This window comes from Chiloscyllium plagiosum, chromosome 26, assembly GCF_004010195.1.
Source record: "Chiloscyllium plagiosum isolate BGI_BamShark_2017 chromosome 26, ASM401019v2, whole genome shotgun sequence".
Lineage (NCBI taxonomy): Eukaryota > Metazoa > Chordata > Chondrichthyes > Orectolobiformes > Hemiscylliidae > Chiloscyllium > Chiloscyllium plagiosum.
In genome coordinates this window covers 37,682,410-37,699,089 of record NC_057735.1, presented here as the reverse complement: position 1 = coordinate 37,699,089, position 16,680 = coordinate 37,682,410, and the positions used below count along the sequence as shown (strand labels likewise).

The 16,680-nt window shown below is 42.7% G+C and overlaps 1 protein-coding gene across 1 annotated transcript in view; it reads left to right on the top strand.

Annotated features, from left to right (window-relative positions):
- Positions 1–16,680, top strand: part of def6a (DEF6 guanine nucleotide exchange factor a) — a 151,966-nt gene that overhangs the window by 37,854 nt on the left and 97,432 nt on the right. The window contains exon 2 of the mRNA XM_043716901.1: positions 13,160–13,300. Within this exon, the coding sequence (XP_043572836.1) occupies positions 13,160–13,300 (141 nt within the window). The remainder of the gene's footprint in view (positions 1–13,159; positions 13,301–16,680) is intronic.

Here is a 16,680-nt window from a genome sequence, read left to right as displayed (position 1 = left end):
TGTGGACCTGACGAGGGAGTCACGGAGGGAGTGGTATTTTCAGAATGCTGATAGGGGAGGGGAGGGAAATATATCCTTGGTGGTGGGGTCCGTTTGGAGGTGGTGGAAATGGCGACTGATGATATGATGTATATGGAGGTTGGTGGGGTGATAGGTGAGGACCAGTGGGGTTCTGTCCTATTCTCTATTGGATGCAAAATTATCTTTCTGTAAGGACCTGACCACACTTAACATGACTTAAGTAAGACTGTTGGTCCAAAGTTATTCATGACTTCTTAAATTCCACTTCCATTTTCATGTTCATCCCCACAGATGAGGATCTGTCAGCTCAGTTGGCTGGACATCTAGCTTCCCCTGCAGTGTGATGCCAACAGTCTGGATCCAATTCCCATATCAGTTGAGGTTACCATTGAAGGACTGTCCTCTTTTGGGAGAGCAACCTTATGGTCCAGTAGGATTATGGCGGTTTTAACATCACTAGTCCTCCAAAAACACATGTTCTTTCAGGAAAGTTAAATATCAGTTCATTCTATCCATGTATGAAGGTTTGGAACAATCCAACAATTTTAAAAGCATGCACTGAATTAGAAATTTCCAAGTAGAATATTTGCAAAATTACCTAGTCTATTAAATTTCATTTTATATTCTGTAGAGTATCATCCCGCTTTCTAAAGGATGACGGTGACTCCTATACATTTAAAACATAGGGTTCATGTTGAGAAGATGTTTCCATTAATAGGGGAATCTCAAACTGGGAGTCATAATTGCAGAATAAGGAGACACTCATGTAAAACTAAGATGGAAAGGAATTAGAACCATAGAGTTGTACAGCACAGAAGCAAAACCCTTCAGTCCAACTCGTCCATGCTGACCAGATATCCTAAATTAATCTAGTCCCATTTGGCCCATATCCCTTTAAATCTTTCTATTCATATACCCATCCAGATGCCTTTTAAATGTTGCAATTGTCCCAGCCTCTACCACTTCCACTGGCAGCTGATTCCATACACTCACCATCCTCTGCATGAAAATGTTGCCCCTTAGGTCCCTTTTAAATCTTTTCCCTCTCACCCTAAACCTATGCCCTCTAGTTCTGCCCCCTCCCCACCTTGAGGAAAAGACCTTGTCTATTTACCTTATCCATGCCCCTCATCATGACTTTATAAACCTCTATAAGGTTACCCCTCAGCCTCTGACACTCCAGGGAAAACAACCTCTACCTATTCAACCTCTCCCTACAGCTGAAACCCTCCAGCACTGGTAATATCCTTGTAAATCTTTTCTGAACCCTTTCAACATCCTTTCTAAAGCAGGGAGACCAGAATTGAATGCAGTATTCCAAAACCATTGTTCTCTTAAACGTCTCAAATTCTTCACCCTGAGAGTTGTGGAGGCTAGATCATTGGACGTATTTAAAGAGGATATAGATGGATAGATTTTAAAATGTCAGGGAGTTGAAGGCTGTGGTAAGCTAGCATGAAGGAGGAGTTGAGGACTGGAACAGATCAGTGATGACCTTACCAAATGGGATGGTAGGCTTGCTCCTATTCCTTCTGTTCCTTCACTGTTGCTGGGACAGAATTTTGGAATGTCCCCCTTTTTTTTAAACAATGCACTGAGTTTACCGACACCAGATGAAGTTTAGTAGTTCAAGAAGGCAGCTCTCCACCATCCTCTGGCAATTATGGATGGCAACAAATGTTGGCCTTGCCGGTGATGACCATATTTTTATAAAAGGATAATCAATACAATTATATCAATACAAACTTTGCTATCATATTTTATAATTTGACAGAAAAATGATTGAGCTTTTCATTGACTTAATAGTACTCGAAATCTTTTAAAATCAAAAATTTAGTGTTAGATTTAGCTATTCAATTGAAATCTTATAATCCAGGCGCCTACGCATTGACACTACTGGATCTATTAGATTATTGTGGACTTGGGGAAAGTGTGAGGTGCACATTGTTAAACACTTTCAATTAGAATCTGATCCCACTCACTCAGGCTGATATGTTATTTTTGGGTATTTTGCTAAGTTCCCATCAGATTGTGTCTATTTAGATGTCTGCTTTGGCAGGATTTGTAATGAATCCACATTTTCATTGTTCGTTTTAACTAAATACCAGTGTTCAAGTCTCGTCTCTAATCAGAGTGCTAATATGAAGTTGTGCTACCTGTTTATTAAGATTCTTTTCCCTTTGCCTAATTCTTCGTTATTCCATAGGAATCCAAAGAACTTCCAGTGGTATGTCAAATGTAAGAAAATCAGCTGGAGAGTTATCCTGAGATGTCACTGCGATCCTCATAATTGCTCCTCCTACTTGCTCTGAAACTAGTCCATAACCAAAATGATAATCAACCATTCGTCTTCCTCTCAGCTGTTTCCTTGTGGGTTAGTGTTCCAGTGAATAATAGGCAACCAAAAATACCCCAAAATCCAATCCAGCAACTCATAACTTAATAAGCAGTAACGAGAGAGAGAGCCCAAAATAGAATGCAGAGCAACCCCATAATCTGAGTCTTGTTACACATAATGGATAGTGCCTGCACTGGAGGAAACCACAGATTGGAACTTCAATACATGTTAAAGCAGAAATGAAGAAGGGTGATGGTGCATTCCTAAAAGCCTGTTATTGTCTTTACCTAAGATAAACTGTATGCTTTGCAGCATCTTAGAAACTCAAGAGTAAATTAAAGTCTTCAAGTTTGGAAATGTTTCAAAAAAAAACTTTTTAAGCCCCATTGAATGGCTTCTGTGACCAATGTATATTGCTTTGATTTTAACTGGCTAACTGCAACTTCTTTCCAGTTTGTGTAACTTGTACAAATACACAACCTTGCTCACAGGAGGTGGGGAGCTCTGTGCTCCTGCCTTAACAGTGCAACATAAAGCACTCCATCACCCACTGTAAAAGAACAGGGATGATTGATGATTTCAAAACTAAAGGACTTGCAAACCCAAGACATTCTCTTCTTACACTGCCTTTAAAGTTACTTAGAAATGTAGAAAATAGGAGCAGGAGTAGACCATTCAGCCCTTCAACCTGTCCCACAATTCACAATGATCTTGGCAGTACTGTGTTCCCACTTTCTTGCCATACCCTTTGACCCCCTTAATCCTAAGAATTATATCCATCTCATTCCTTGAAAACTTTTAATACATTGGCCTCAGCCGCTTTCTGTAACAGAGAATTCCACAGGCTCTCTACTGTCTGAGCGAAGACATTTGTCTGTACTTCAGTCCTTAATGACCTACCTTGTACCTTTAGACAGTGACCCCTGGTTCTCGACTCTCTGGTCATCAGGAACATCCTTCGTGAATTTAACCTGTTGAATCCTGTGAGAATTTTTATAGGTTTCTACAAGATCCTCACCACCTCCCTTATTCTTCTAAACTCCAATGAATATTTAGTTAGTGTTGTCTCTCCTCATTCTTAATTCTAAAATGTACCACTTCAAATAGTTGTGTTGAATTTCATCAGCTATTGTCTGCCCAGTCCACGAGCCTGTCTGTGAGCTATTTCTCTTTATTGCTTCCAACCATCAGTAAAGTTTGAAATTGAGCCCCTGTACCCTCACAGTCAAACTTGCAACATTTTGCTTCTGAAAGCTTTATGTAAATGCTTGAAATGACAACAGAAAATGCTAGAAATAAGTTTGCCCGAGCCTGTGGTAAGATAAGCCAAGTTAACTTTTCCATCAGAGTCGAAGAGTGGAGTGCTGGAAAAGCACAGGTCAGGCAGCATCTGAGGAGCAGGACAATGGAAGTTTCGGGCATAAGCCCTTCTTCAGGAATAACTTTTCCATCAGTAATGTTTCACTGGGGTATGACTTTTTATGGCCTTTCAAGGTGCATTTGAAGGCGAGAAGGGCTTGATTCAGGTGGTAGGTGGCATGCCTGAGCACCACTGTATTGTCACCTTTACCAGAGTAACTTGGAGCAGGAAGACCCATGTTTGGACTCTGAATGAATGAGACTTAAGAGTCTCATTCCAATGCCCAGGGCCAGTCAACAAGTGACACACTTAACAAGTAAAATGTTGTTATCTCTGGGCATGAATTGGGGAGCTCGGTTTAAAGGCATTTGGCACCTGATCAAGGGACAAGACAATGGGAAGTGAGAGGGAGTCTACTGAGAATAGTCAGTCTCTCTCTGCTGTCAGCTCCCTACACTCTTATCTTTGAACCTCAGGTGGGTGTTCAAGCATCAGCCACAGCCTCACTAATGGGCACATACAAATGAGTGTGTAATTGCTAATTGAATGAATACCAAGTAATTGTGTCAGGAAATTTCTCTCAATTTAATTAAGCACACATATGTGACATTGTCAGGTGATCATGTGAAACTTTTGCCACTTCCCTCCCTCCCACCCTGCAGCCAGTGACATTTAAAGAGCTCTCATGGTTATTTCGTGGTGTTGCCTTCTGCTCCATCTGTTTGGTGATGGGCTTTCCGTTGAGAAACCCCTAATATTTCCACAGTATTTTTGGCTACAGTTAAAGTGCGTTTCATCCATATATCAGTACTCCCATGCTATAATGTGCATGTAAGCTCATATGTCTGGCATGCAATGTTTGCATAGGGTTTGTTCGCAAGGAATACTGCAGAGCAAAGTTTCATGCTGTGTGCATAACTGCAGCTTTAACACTGAGAACTGCGTTGAGTTGGTACGGGCTGTGGTCACTGGGGTTATAAATATTAACTGTGCATGAATGCAAGTCACATGCATAATTTCCTCAAGCTCAGCTTCCTCCCTATGAACAGTCAAGAGTCTTTTGGAGCGTTGTCAGGCTTCCAAATGTGCAGAGGGTTACGGCCCATGCTCCCATTGGCCTGGGTACTCAATAGTATGATTCACAAAAGGAAATGGGTACAGCTCAGTGCTCTGCTTGCCTGCAGTCATCAGCACCACAGTTTTGAGTAAATATTTGACTTTCCCAGCTGCTGTTAACGCTTTCATCTTCAGGGTGTCCTGTGTCACAGGAATTTTTGAATTAATGAGAAAACGGGGAGATTTTCAGGATGGCTGCTGGGAGAGCTCAGGTCTGTTAATAGGAGCCTGTGACCGATGGCAGCTCTGGTGATCCAGGGTACAAGCTGCGTACACAGATGTGGTGAAGTGTGTACCACGACCAGAGTCATCCCAGGCTGCACTATTGACATGTCGAAAATTGCTTCAGGTTGATCCAGAGACCGTCGCCAATTTTGTGAGAGTCTCCAGGCCTATTCCTCCATGTTCAAGTGGTAAGATGTTTGCTAAGGGAGAGGGGACAAAGCAGGACAGCATGAAGGGAGAATGGAACCAAAGCCTTCCCCGGCTTTGAGAGCTGTGCATGTAGCTATCCTACAAGAGGCTGCTCATTTGCTTTCCCTGCTTCATTATTCTCACCACATTTTCTCCACGCCCTCCACACAGCCCACTCGCTATCGAATTCTTCATGTTTCAATGCACCTCGTGGCTCTCTGTGAAATCCATTCGAGCGTTGGAGTGGTATAGAGTTTCCCCTTGGATTGACAGATTTTCCTTAATCTCAATCTCAAACTGGTGCTTCACTCACACACATATCCTCAGCAACATTAGTTCACAACGTGACTGGATGCTGTGAATTAGTGGATTCTCCTGGAGTTGAATTGGTCCTCACCTTATCACTGGAAGTCTTGAGCAGGAACTCCATCACATTGGATTTGTTACTTTAGCCCTAGTAGTTGCATTAATACCTCCTGAGTCTTCTATAATCTATGAATTTGTCTCTAATCCTTTTGAAGCAGGAAGCAATAGGCCAATTATGAAACTCTTTGGGCTGAATCTTAAAGGGAGTTGTGTAACATGGGCAATAACAAGATGTGTAGTGGCACCAGGGTTCCTAAAAATGAGTGCCAATCTGGTGAAATTAAGGTGCAGAACTATATGCATGCTGTACAACAGAGGTAGCATACTATAGAAGGCTAAGTGATTCCACAATGCTCAGATCAGATAAAAGCTCTGCAGTTGTGCGATACACAGTCTTCAATGGTAGTGGATGGTTAAAGACTTAACCAGTGGAGGAGGCTTTGTAAACATACCCACCTGAATGATGGGGGAGCCCACCGTTTCAACCTAAACTGTCTCATAGGTGATCCATTTTGGCCTCTTCCCAAGCTCCCCAGCATCACTGATGTCAGTCTTCAGCAAATTCGATTCACATGGTCTCTTGTTAATCAATGGCGCTGGATAATGCCAGGGCAATGGGCCTTGACAACACCTCAGCTTGGAGTGCTGAAGGTTTGTACCCCAGAGCTAGGTGTGGATCTAGCCATGCTGTTCCAGTACAATTTACCACTTACCACCTGGGTGTGAAACTGGCTTTGCAGTTTGCTCACAAGTTTTAGAAACCAACCAATTATCACCTCTACTGATTTTAAATGGAGAGCCAATCTAAAATACCCTTGGGATTATTTCATATCTATTTCATATCTTTGATATGCTGGTGCCCCAAATACTTCCCCTTAGGCGTTCCCTTAATGTCTTGATTAAGGCTTTAAGTTTCCTGCTGCATGCCTCATTGACTTTACTATTTGTTCAGCCAACAGATGTAACCTCCTTATCTCCTACCTGATTTATTTCTTGCTATCAACCATCCGCTTTGGTTTGTATGTGCATTTAGAGGGTGAACTGTTCATGATGCCATTCATGACCTCAAGATGTTCCAAAGCACTTCCTAGCCTTTTTTTTTTCTTATTCATGAGATGTGGGTGTCACTGGCTGGTCAGTATTAATTGCCCATCACTCATTGTCCTTGAGAAGGTGGTGGTGAGCTGTCTTCTTGAACTGCCGCAGCCCATTTGGTGTAGGTAAACTGAAAGTGCTGTCAGGGAGGGGACTCTGCAATTTTGATCCAGTCACACTGAAGAGACAACAATAGGTCCAAGTCAGGATGGTGAGTGGCTTGGAAGAGGTGGTGGTGTTCCCATGTATCTGCTGCTCTTCTCCTTCGAGATGAAACTGGTTTGTGGGTTTGGAAGGTGCTGTCTTAAGGATCTTGAATTTCTGCAGTACACCATGTCGATCATATGCACTGAGTGTCAGAGGTGGAAGAAGTGGATATTTGTGGATGTGGTGCTTTGTCCTGGATAGTGTCAAACTTCTTGAGTGTTGTTGGAGCTACACCAATCTAGGCAGGTGAGGGGTATTCCATCACACTCTGCACAGGCTTTGGAGAGACAAGAGGTGAGTTAGTCACTGCAGTGTTCAAAGCCTCTGGAATGTAATCACTGATGTAATACAGTTTCCAATTTGTGTACAGCAGGATCACACAAATAGCAGTGAGGTGACTGACCAAATGATCTGTTCAATAACATTATTTGATGGAAGGAAAAATGATCAGGACCTTGGAAGAAATCCCCAGCTCTTGCAAAAGTGTTATAATTTTAGTGAAAGTGAGAGAGTAAATAGTTTTACATCCATCGTTTTAGTATTCACGTTCTTTGGAGAGTACAGGGACAGAGGCATTTGGAGGTTTTTGTGAACAAATTACTGAGTTGAGAGGCAAGTTGAGAAAGTGGCTAAAAAAATCAAGATCCATGATTTTCCAGAAATAGGGGCAGAGAGTACGAGAGTGGAGGTTATGCTGAATCAACTGGAGTATTGTGTGCCAATTTGGATACCACCTTTTAGGAATGATGCGAAGGCTTTAGGGTGTTAGAATGAATAACAAGAATGGTTTCAGTGATAACGGAGTTCAGTTTCTTGGAAAATGAGAAGCTGGGAATAAAACAGTAACTGCAGGATATGTGCAGCAAGACTGCAACTATCTGTGGAGGGAGAAGAAACATAACTGCTGTTAGGTGAATCCACACCACGTCTCACCATGTTGTCTGAGCTCTCTGCTAGATTTACTGCCATCATCCTCTCTCGTGGTAGGAATCTACAGAGCCTGTTTGATCTACTATGCCAAAGAGAAACCATTTGATAGTTTAATGAGAAAACACTTCTGCCTTTAATCATGATAGCAACTGACTATAATTTAGGATTATGGCAATGACCTGGATGCTGGTCTTAATCCTTTGAGATCTTTAGCTGTTCTCTCACCCAGTCTGCTTTAGGTCAGATCCCAAGGTCAACTAGACCAGCTGCAAGGTAGTTTGAGAGTGGGTTATGGCCATTGGACATTATATTTAACAACTGGGTTCTTGTGGCTCATGGTACTCTTAATGGCTGAAAGTGACAGGTATCCAAAACAATCCCAGCTGGTTTCTCAAGGGCTACTGTGGCACAGTGGTAGTGGTTGGTAGCTCAGTTAGGTGGGCAGCTGCTTTGCATTGTAAAGTGATACAAACAATATGGGTTCAATTCCTGCACCAAGGACTCCCTCGCTCTCACTTTCTCGCTCATGAGAGAGGAGCTTATTGTCTGGTTGTACTATGGTGACTATACTTTTAGGGTCCCTACCTCTGAGCCATGAGACTTGGTGCATCTGGAGTATTGATTAAAAATACCTAGCGAGCTGGATTCTCATGCAGTGATGCTTACCTGCTCGTACCTCCCCTTGGAACATGGCCCTACCATTGTGCATCAGGCCATGATTGTAATTAAACTCATCTGGTCTGGGTTCCTGGGCAATCCTGTTTGTGGACTGCCTCCCAGCTCCTAACCCACAAAGCCCGCTTCTGCCTTCTCCTCAAATATCCACAAACAGGATTGCCCAGGAACCCGATTGATTGTGCCTGCACCTGTCCCAAGGAGCTCCTCTCTTCCTACCTCAACTCAACTTTTTTTTATTCCCCGTGTTCAGTCCCTCCTCACTTGCATCCATGATTCTTCTGATGCTTTATGTTGGTTTCAGAACTACCAGTTTGTGAGCTCTAGCCACTGCCTGTTTCACCATGGACATGCAATCCCTTTATATGTCCATCCCCCTCCAGGAAGCTCTCAGGACTTTCCACTTCTTCCAGGAAAGACAGCCTGAACTATCCCCATCCGTCACCACCCTCTGCCTGGCTAAGCTCATCCTTACCCTTAATAGCTTCTCCTTTAATTCCTCTCACTTTCTTCAGGTCAAAGAGGGGCCATAGGTACCGCCATGGGCCCTCGTTATGGTGGTCTCTTTGTAGAGGATGTGGAACACTCCTTGTTCCAGTACTACTCGGGCCTCCACCCACAACTCTTGCTGCAGTGCATCGATGACCCCATCAGTGTTGCTTTATTCTCTTGACTGGAGTTGGAAAAATTTATTAATTTCGCCTCCAATTTCCACCTCACACTCTCCTTCACCTGGTCCATCTCTGACTCCTCCCTTCCCTTCCTCAACAACTCTTTTTCCGTTTTGGGGGATAGGCTGGACAATGACATCCATTACAAACATACTGACTCCCACAGTTACCTAGAGAATACATCTTATCAGAAGCAAAAACAGAAGTTGCTGGAAAAGCTCAGCATGTCTGGCAGCATCTGTGAAGAGAAGTCAGCGTTAACGTTTTGGGTCCGGTGACCCTTCAGAACATCCTATCACCCTGCTTCCTGTAAAGACTCCATCCGTTCTCTCCGTTTCTCCATTCCCATCGCATTTGTTCTGATGATGCCAGCTTCTGCAGAAGGTCCTCTGAAATATCCATCATCTTACTCAACTGAAGGTTTCCTGCTACCCTGGTTGACAAGGTCCTTAGCTGTGTTTGAGTCATCTCTCGCACTTCTGCCCTCACCCTTCCCCTTCCCCCTATCGACAATGATAGGGTCCTCTGGTTCTCATTTACCACCCCACCAGCCTCTGCACCCAAAGGATTATGAGCCATCATTTCTGCCACTTCCGGCAGGATGCCACCACCAGACACACATTCCCCTTCCCTCCCTTGTCAGCATTCTGCAGGGACCATTTCTCCGAGACAACCTTATCCACCCTCCCTCGTTCCCAACACCACCCACAGCCCCTCGGCGCCTTCCCTTGCAGTCACAGGAGGTGTAACACCTGCACTTTTACTTCAATCCCCCTCACACTCCAAGGCCCCAGATACACCTTCCTGGTGATGTAGCGATTTACCTGCATTTCACTCAATCTAGTCTCCCTATTCGCTACTCATAGTCTTCTCTACACTGGGGCAACGAGAAACAGACCAGGTGATTGCTTTGCAGAATGCTTATGTTCTGTCTCCCTCAAGCTTCCAGTTGTCCACTGCTTCACCACACCATCATGTTTCCACCAGGAGAAAGTGAAGACTGCAGATGCTGGAGATCAGAGTCGAGGGTGTGTTGCTCGAAAAGCACAGCAGGTCAGGCAGCATCCGAGGAGCAGGAGAATCGATGTTTTGGGCATAAGCTCTTCACCAGCGCTTCCTGATACAGGCTTATGCCTGAAACGTTAAGTCTCCTGCTCCTTGGATGCTGCCTGACATGCTGTGCTGTTCCAGCACCAGGCTGTCGACACCACCATGTTTCCATGCCAACATCTCTGTCATTTCTAGGTCATTGAGTATATTTCAGACTGAGATAGATAGGTTCTTGAGTATCAAGGCGATCAAAGGTTTCTGGGAGAAAGTGGGAGAAAAGTTTCTCAACTCCAATCAGCCATGATTGAATGGCAGAGCGGATCTGATGGGCTGAATGACCTAATTTCTGCTCCTATGTCTTATGGTCTTAGGTCTGCTGCAGTGTTCCATCAAGCTTCAATACAAACTCGAAGAACAACGCCTCATTTTCCGCTTGGGACCCTGCAGCCTCTAGGACTTAACAACAAGTTCAATAACTTTAGAGCCTGATTCCATTCTTTCATTTTGTTTTTACCCACCCCCACACTAGTCCTGTTATGGCAGAATTTGTTTTTAGCACAGTTACACATTCCCATGTACTGCGAGGCCCATTATCACATGATGTGGGTTGCATTATATCAGAACAGCTCACTCATTTTCTCCTACTCTTAGCTCTTATTATCACTTATTCAGCTTTTCTTCTGTCTCTACTTGCTATCCATTATCTCCTTGTTTACCTACCTTCACATCTCTCTCTCTCTCTCTCTCTGGGTCTGTCTCCACTTATTCCCCCCCCCCCCAACCTCATTTTTCAGCTGCTAACCATTCTGGTGACAATTCACTGGACTCAACATTAACTTTGCTTTGTTCTGGCAGCATAGAATCCCTACAGTTTAGAGGCAGGCCATTCGGCCCATCAAGTTCACACTGACCCTCCAAAGAGTATTCCCACCCATACCCACTCCCCACCCTGCTTTTCCTATTGCTAATCCAACCAACCTGCACATCTGTGGGCTGTGGGAGGAAACCAGAGCGCCCAGAGGAAACCCACGCACGTATAGAGAGAATGTGCAAACTCCATACAGACAGTCGGCCAAGAGTGGAATCGAACCCAGGTCCCTGACGCTGGGAGGCAACAGTGCTAACCACTGAGTCACTGCTGTCAGAGCTGCCAGTTTCTCTAGCAATCTCTGTTTCTGCTTGTAGTTTATTTGTTTAATCAGCCAATTGGGTGAAAAATAAATTATAAAAATAAATAATATTTTATAAAAAGCTGGCTTCCTATTCTTGAGGCCTTAAGAGGGAGGCGGGCACCTCAGAGGCTGGCCTTCATAATTTCCACCACCACCCGAATTTTCATTTGATCCCTTCTGGGCTCCTCCTGTCTTAATTTTTGTTATTGTTACACAGCCCCTGATGGGCAGAGCTTGTAATTGTTTTTATTTGTTTAACTTAATTGGTTGATTTGGTGGGAGATTTTGAATATTTTATTTTTAAAAAAAGCTAGGTTCTTCCCCAGTGTGCAAATTGTCTTATGGTCAGGGACAGGATCTAAAAGGGAAAGCTAGAATCTGGTGTTTGTGCTAAACCATAGATTTAGAATAAAACACTTGTAAATCTCTGTTAGTTTTTTTACTGCCTAATTGAACATCTGGATATTGTTCTGTTAAACACACATAGCAGCATGACAGTGGATGGTGCTTTAGAGAAGGAAATCTGCTGTCCTTATCTATTCCAACTGACATGTGACTCCAGACCCACAGCAATGTGGTTGGCTGTTACCTGCCTTCTGAACATTTGGAGATAGGCAGCAAATACTGGTCTAGCCAGTGACACCCACCTCCTATGAATGAATATTACAATCACTCCTCAGTGTTAAATCTTTGAAAATATTTACACCCTAATGTAACATTAATGTTCCAGCTCTGTGACCTTTCATCTGACCTGAAACATTAGCCTGTTTCACTGTTCACGGATGCCATCAGACCCCTTGAGCATTTCCAGAATTTTCTGTTTTAATTTCAGATTTTCATTGTGCAAAGTATTTTGCTTTTGTTTCAGGGAAGCTCGTATTCTCCTTGAAAAAGACTGAGAGGAGATTTGACAGAATTGCTCAAAGCCATGGGGGTCTGGACAGAATAGATAGAGATAAATTGTTCCGATGAATGGATGGAGTAAGAACCAGAGAGGCCAAGTTAAAGTGGTTTGCAAAAGAACTGGCAGTAACATGAGGAAAAATGTTTAGTCGCAGAGATGTACAGCACGGAAATAGACCCTTCAGTCCAACCTGTCCATGCTGACCAGATATCCTAACCTAATCTAGTCCCATTTGCCAGCATTTGGCCCATATCCCTCTAAACCTTTCCTATATTCAGATGCGTTTTAAATGCTGTAATTATACTAGCCTCCACCATTTCCTCTGGCAGCTCATTCCATAATAGCACCACCCTCTGTGTGAAAACGTTGGCCCTTACGTCACTTTATATCTTTTTACTCAACCAATACTTAGAATCTGACATGCACTGTTAGAGAGTGCAGTGAAAGCAAATTCGATGAGAGCTTGTGAAGGGGAGTTGAAGAAATGACTTCTGGTAAAGAAAACCTGCAGCTGTACTTTAACTGAAATTGTGCAAACTTTAAAGAACCTGTTTGATACCCTGCTCATCATCGCATTAGCTGTTTTTAATTTAACAGCATGGTGCAATTGGAATGGGTAATGGGAGAAAATTAGATACAGCTTGTTTAGAATTGTGTAAGAAGTATTTCACAGTTGTCTGTCTGACAACATTTCTAAGTAAATAGATGCAGGACTTGAGCCTAATTGACTCAAAAGTTAAATTCAAATATTTCTATACAATTAACTCTATTCAAGGAAAAATCAGAGCCTTGAGATTCTCAATGGAAGTGACTAACCTTGTGTTTGTTGCTGTTTTCTAGGTCTTGTCTCATAATCTTTGTACAGTCTTGCACATCCCACACGACCCAGTGGCACTTGAAGAGCATTTCAGAGATGACGATGATGGGCCTGTCTCCAGCCAGGGTTATATGCCATATCTCAATAAGTACATCCTAGATAAGGTAACTTCATTGTCAACGTGTATACTTTATTCTCTCTGTTTAGAATTATGATTTTTGGATTGTTTAAGGTGGGTAGGAAACTAAATGTGAACAGTGTCTCGCTGCTAACATAATGCAGTCAAACAGGAGGCAGTCCATCTAACAGCAGCTTTTCTTAGATGGGAATTCTGAATTTAATGACAATTCCTGTGCTTTTAGTAAATGTTTTCCATGCTATACGTGCTATTAATTTAAATGTTTTGTATTTAAATTGTGTCCATTTAATTGTGAGCTATATGTAATCTGTATTTCCAGTTTCAATATAATTTTTTTTTGTTGCATGTTAGCTGTGTTTCAGCTCATATAATTGGGAAAATATTCTTTATTTTTAGGTATGCAATTTGATATGAATCCAAGAAGCATAAGAACTGTGTTTAACAGGGACAATTTTTTCGGTCCTGATGCACTTACTGAAGAATGTGTCAAAACTGATTGGAATTTCTTGACTGAACATGTTGAAATAAGTGTCCACTAGTATCCAGTTTTAAATCGAATTCTGTGTTGACTCTGAACTTCCCTTGTCACTTTTCTGTCAAGTGCATAGGTTGTTCCTGTGAGGTGTTCAATATGATAAGCTGGGCTCTGAGTATGAAATACAAAAGGCTCTGAGTTTTCCTTGAATAGAGTTAATTGTATAGAAATATTTGAATTTAACTTTTGAGTGTACAGACCAGAAACAGGTTGTGTCAATATTTATGCTCTACATAGACCTCTTCCCCTTGTTTTTCACTAACCCCAGCAGGATAATGTAACACTCTTTCTCCCATGTGCTTATTTAGCATATCTTAAATGCAACCTTAGGACAAAATCCTACTCTGCTAAATAACTTTGATTCAGAGCAGCTAGCAGGTTCAAAACTGGGCATCTGTAAAGGATTGTGAACCGTTTGCAGCAGCAAATTTGTAACCACATAGCTTAGCTTATCCCTCAATCTACCATTACCAGGGGACAGTCTGGTTCAATGAGGAGTGTAGGAGATCATAACAAGAACAGCACCAGGCAATTCTAAAACTGAAGTGCCAATGTGTAAAGTCATAACACAGGTGTATATGCTGGTTAGTTCAAAGATCTGCAACCCTGTCTCACCTAGTCAAGTACTATGCTGGACAATTAAACAATTCATGTGATGGAGATATTCCTTGAACATGCCTATCCTCAATGGTGATGCACAGCACATGAGTGCAAAGGACAAGTAGAAGTGTTTGCAGCTCCCTTCAATCGAAAGAACTGAGTGGATAATCCACCTCTCCATTCTTCTAAGGACCAACTATGAAAACTTCTAGTCTTCAGCAATTGAGTTCCTCCCACATGGTATCAAGGCATGACTGAGTGTATTGGATACAGCAAAGGCGCTGACTGATATCCCTCCATTTTTATTTACAGTGTGGAGCTAATTTGTTTAAATTGATGGGTGGCTTGTAACATTGACAGCAGAAAACAGACATATGGTAAATTACAAGAGTTAGTTTGTGTAGAATCTGCACGGGTACGTTCAGGTTACTGTATGGAAGGCAACTGAGAGGGATACATAGAAACACAGGGAATAGGAAGCAGCCCTTGAGGCTTCGCCATCATACAGTTTGGTTATGGCTGATCATTGAGGTTAATATCCTAATCCAGCCCCTTTCTGTAGTAACAAATTCCATAGGCTCATCATTCTCTAGGTAAAGAAATTTCTCCTTATTTCAGTCCTAAAAGGTTTATCCCTTTATCTTTTAAACTATGACCCTGGTCTGTACTTCCCTACCTTCAGAACATCCTTCTTGCATTTAACCTGTCTAGTCCTGTTAGAACTTTATAGATTTCTATCAGATTTCGGCCCCGCCTCACTACTCATTTTTCTAAACTTCAATGAGTGCAATCCCAACTGACTCAACCTCTCCTTGGAAATCAGTCCTGCCAATCCCAGGAATCAATGTGGTAAACCTTTGCTGCACTCCCTCTCTAGGAAGAACATCCTTCCTCAGATAAGGAGCCCAAACCTGCAGACAGTATTCCAGACTTGGCAAAAGTGAGGACTGCAGATGCTGAAAATCAGAATCTACATTAGAGTGGTGCTGGAAAAGCACAGCAGGTCAGGCAGCATCCGAGGAGTTGGAAAATCAACATTTTGGGCAAAAGCCATTCATCAGGAATATTCCAGACTTGGCCTCACCAATGCTTTATATAATTATATTAAGATACCCTTGTTCCTGAATCCCCTCACTATGAAGTCCAGCTTATAGTTTGTTTTCTTTACTGCTTTCTGCACCTGCATACTTACCCTCAATGACTAGTGCAAGAGGGCACCCAGGTTCATTGAACATTCCCCTCTCTCTGTTTACAGCCATTCAAATAATAATCTGCTTCCTATTTTTGCTATCAAAGTAGGTAACCTCAAATTTATCCACATCCAGGGCCATGCATGTGCCCTGACTCTCAGACTATCCAATTCAAAATGCTACATCTCTGCATTCTCCTCAAAGCTCACCCTCCCATCCAGCTTTAATATATTACATTCCATTTCCTCATCTAAATCATTAATGCATACTGTGAATAGCTGGGCTCCCTAGTACCAATCAATGTGCTACCCAACTAGTCACTGACTGACATTCAGAAAATAATTCATTTGTTCCAACAATTTGTCTCCTATCTGCAAAAATATTTCATAGAATTCACATCGACCCTCAAAGGTAACCCACCCAGATCCATTCCCCTAAACTATTACTCTACATGTACCCCTGACTAATGCATCTAACCTGCACATCCCTGAAGCACTATGGGCAATATAGTATGGCCAATTCACCTAACTTGTACATCTTTGGACTGTGGGAGGAAACCAGGGCACCTGGAGGAAACCCACGCAGACATGGGGAGAATGTGCAAACTCCACACAGACAGTCACTCAAGGCTGGAATCAAACCGTGAGGCAACAGTGTTAACCACTGGGCCACCGTGCCACCCCCTATGAGAGGGAGGGAGGGAGAGAGGCAAAGAGAGGGAGGGTGGGATGCAGATCATTAACCAGGTTAGCGTAACCCGTCGCCTGGTTTTTCTGAACAGGGTTAAATGACTTTAAACCACCTTCCCACTTCACTCAACCAGATTAAACCTGCCTCCTGCTTAGTTTCTATCCATCTCAGCACACTACCCACAATCCCATTTGATTTAATTTTACATGTTAATCTCTTATATAGAAATTTGTCAGAAGTCTTCTGGAAGTCCAAATAAGCCACATCCACTGGTTCCCCCCATCAACTGTCTGAATGGAGTCTGTTATTCAGTACTTCTGAAACAAATTCCATATGAGGCAGAATCTGGGCAATTGAGAGAACCAGCGTTTTCTCAGTGTTGTAGGGTCT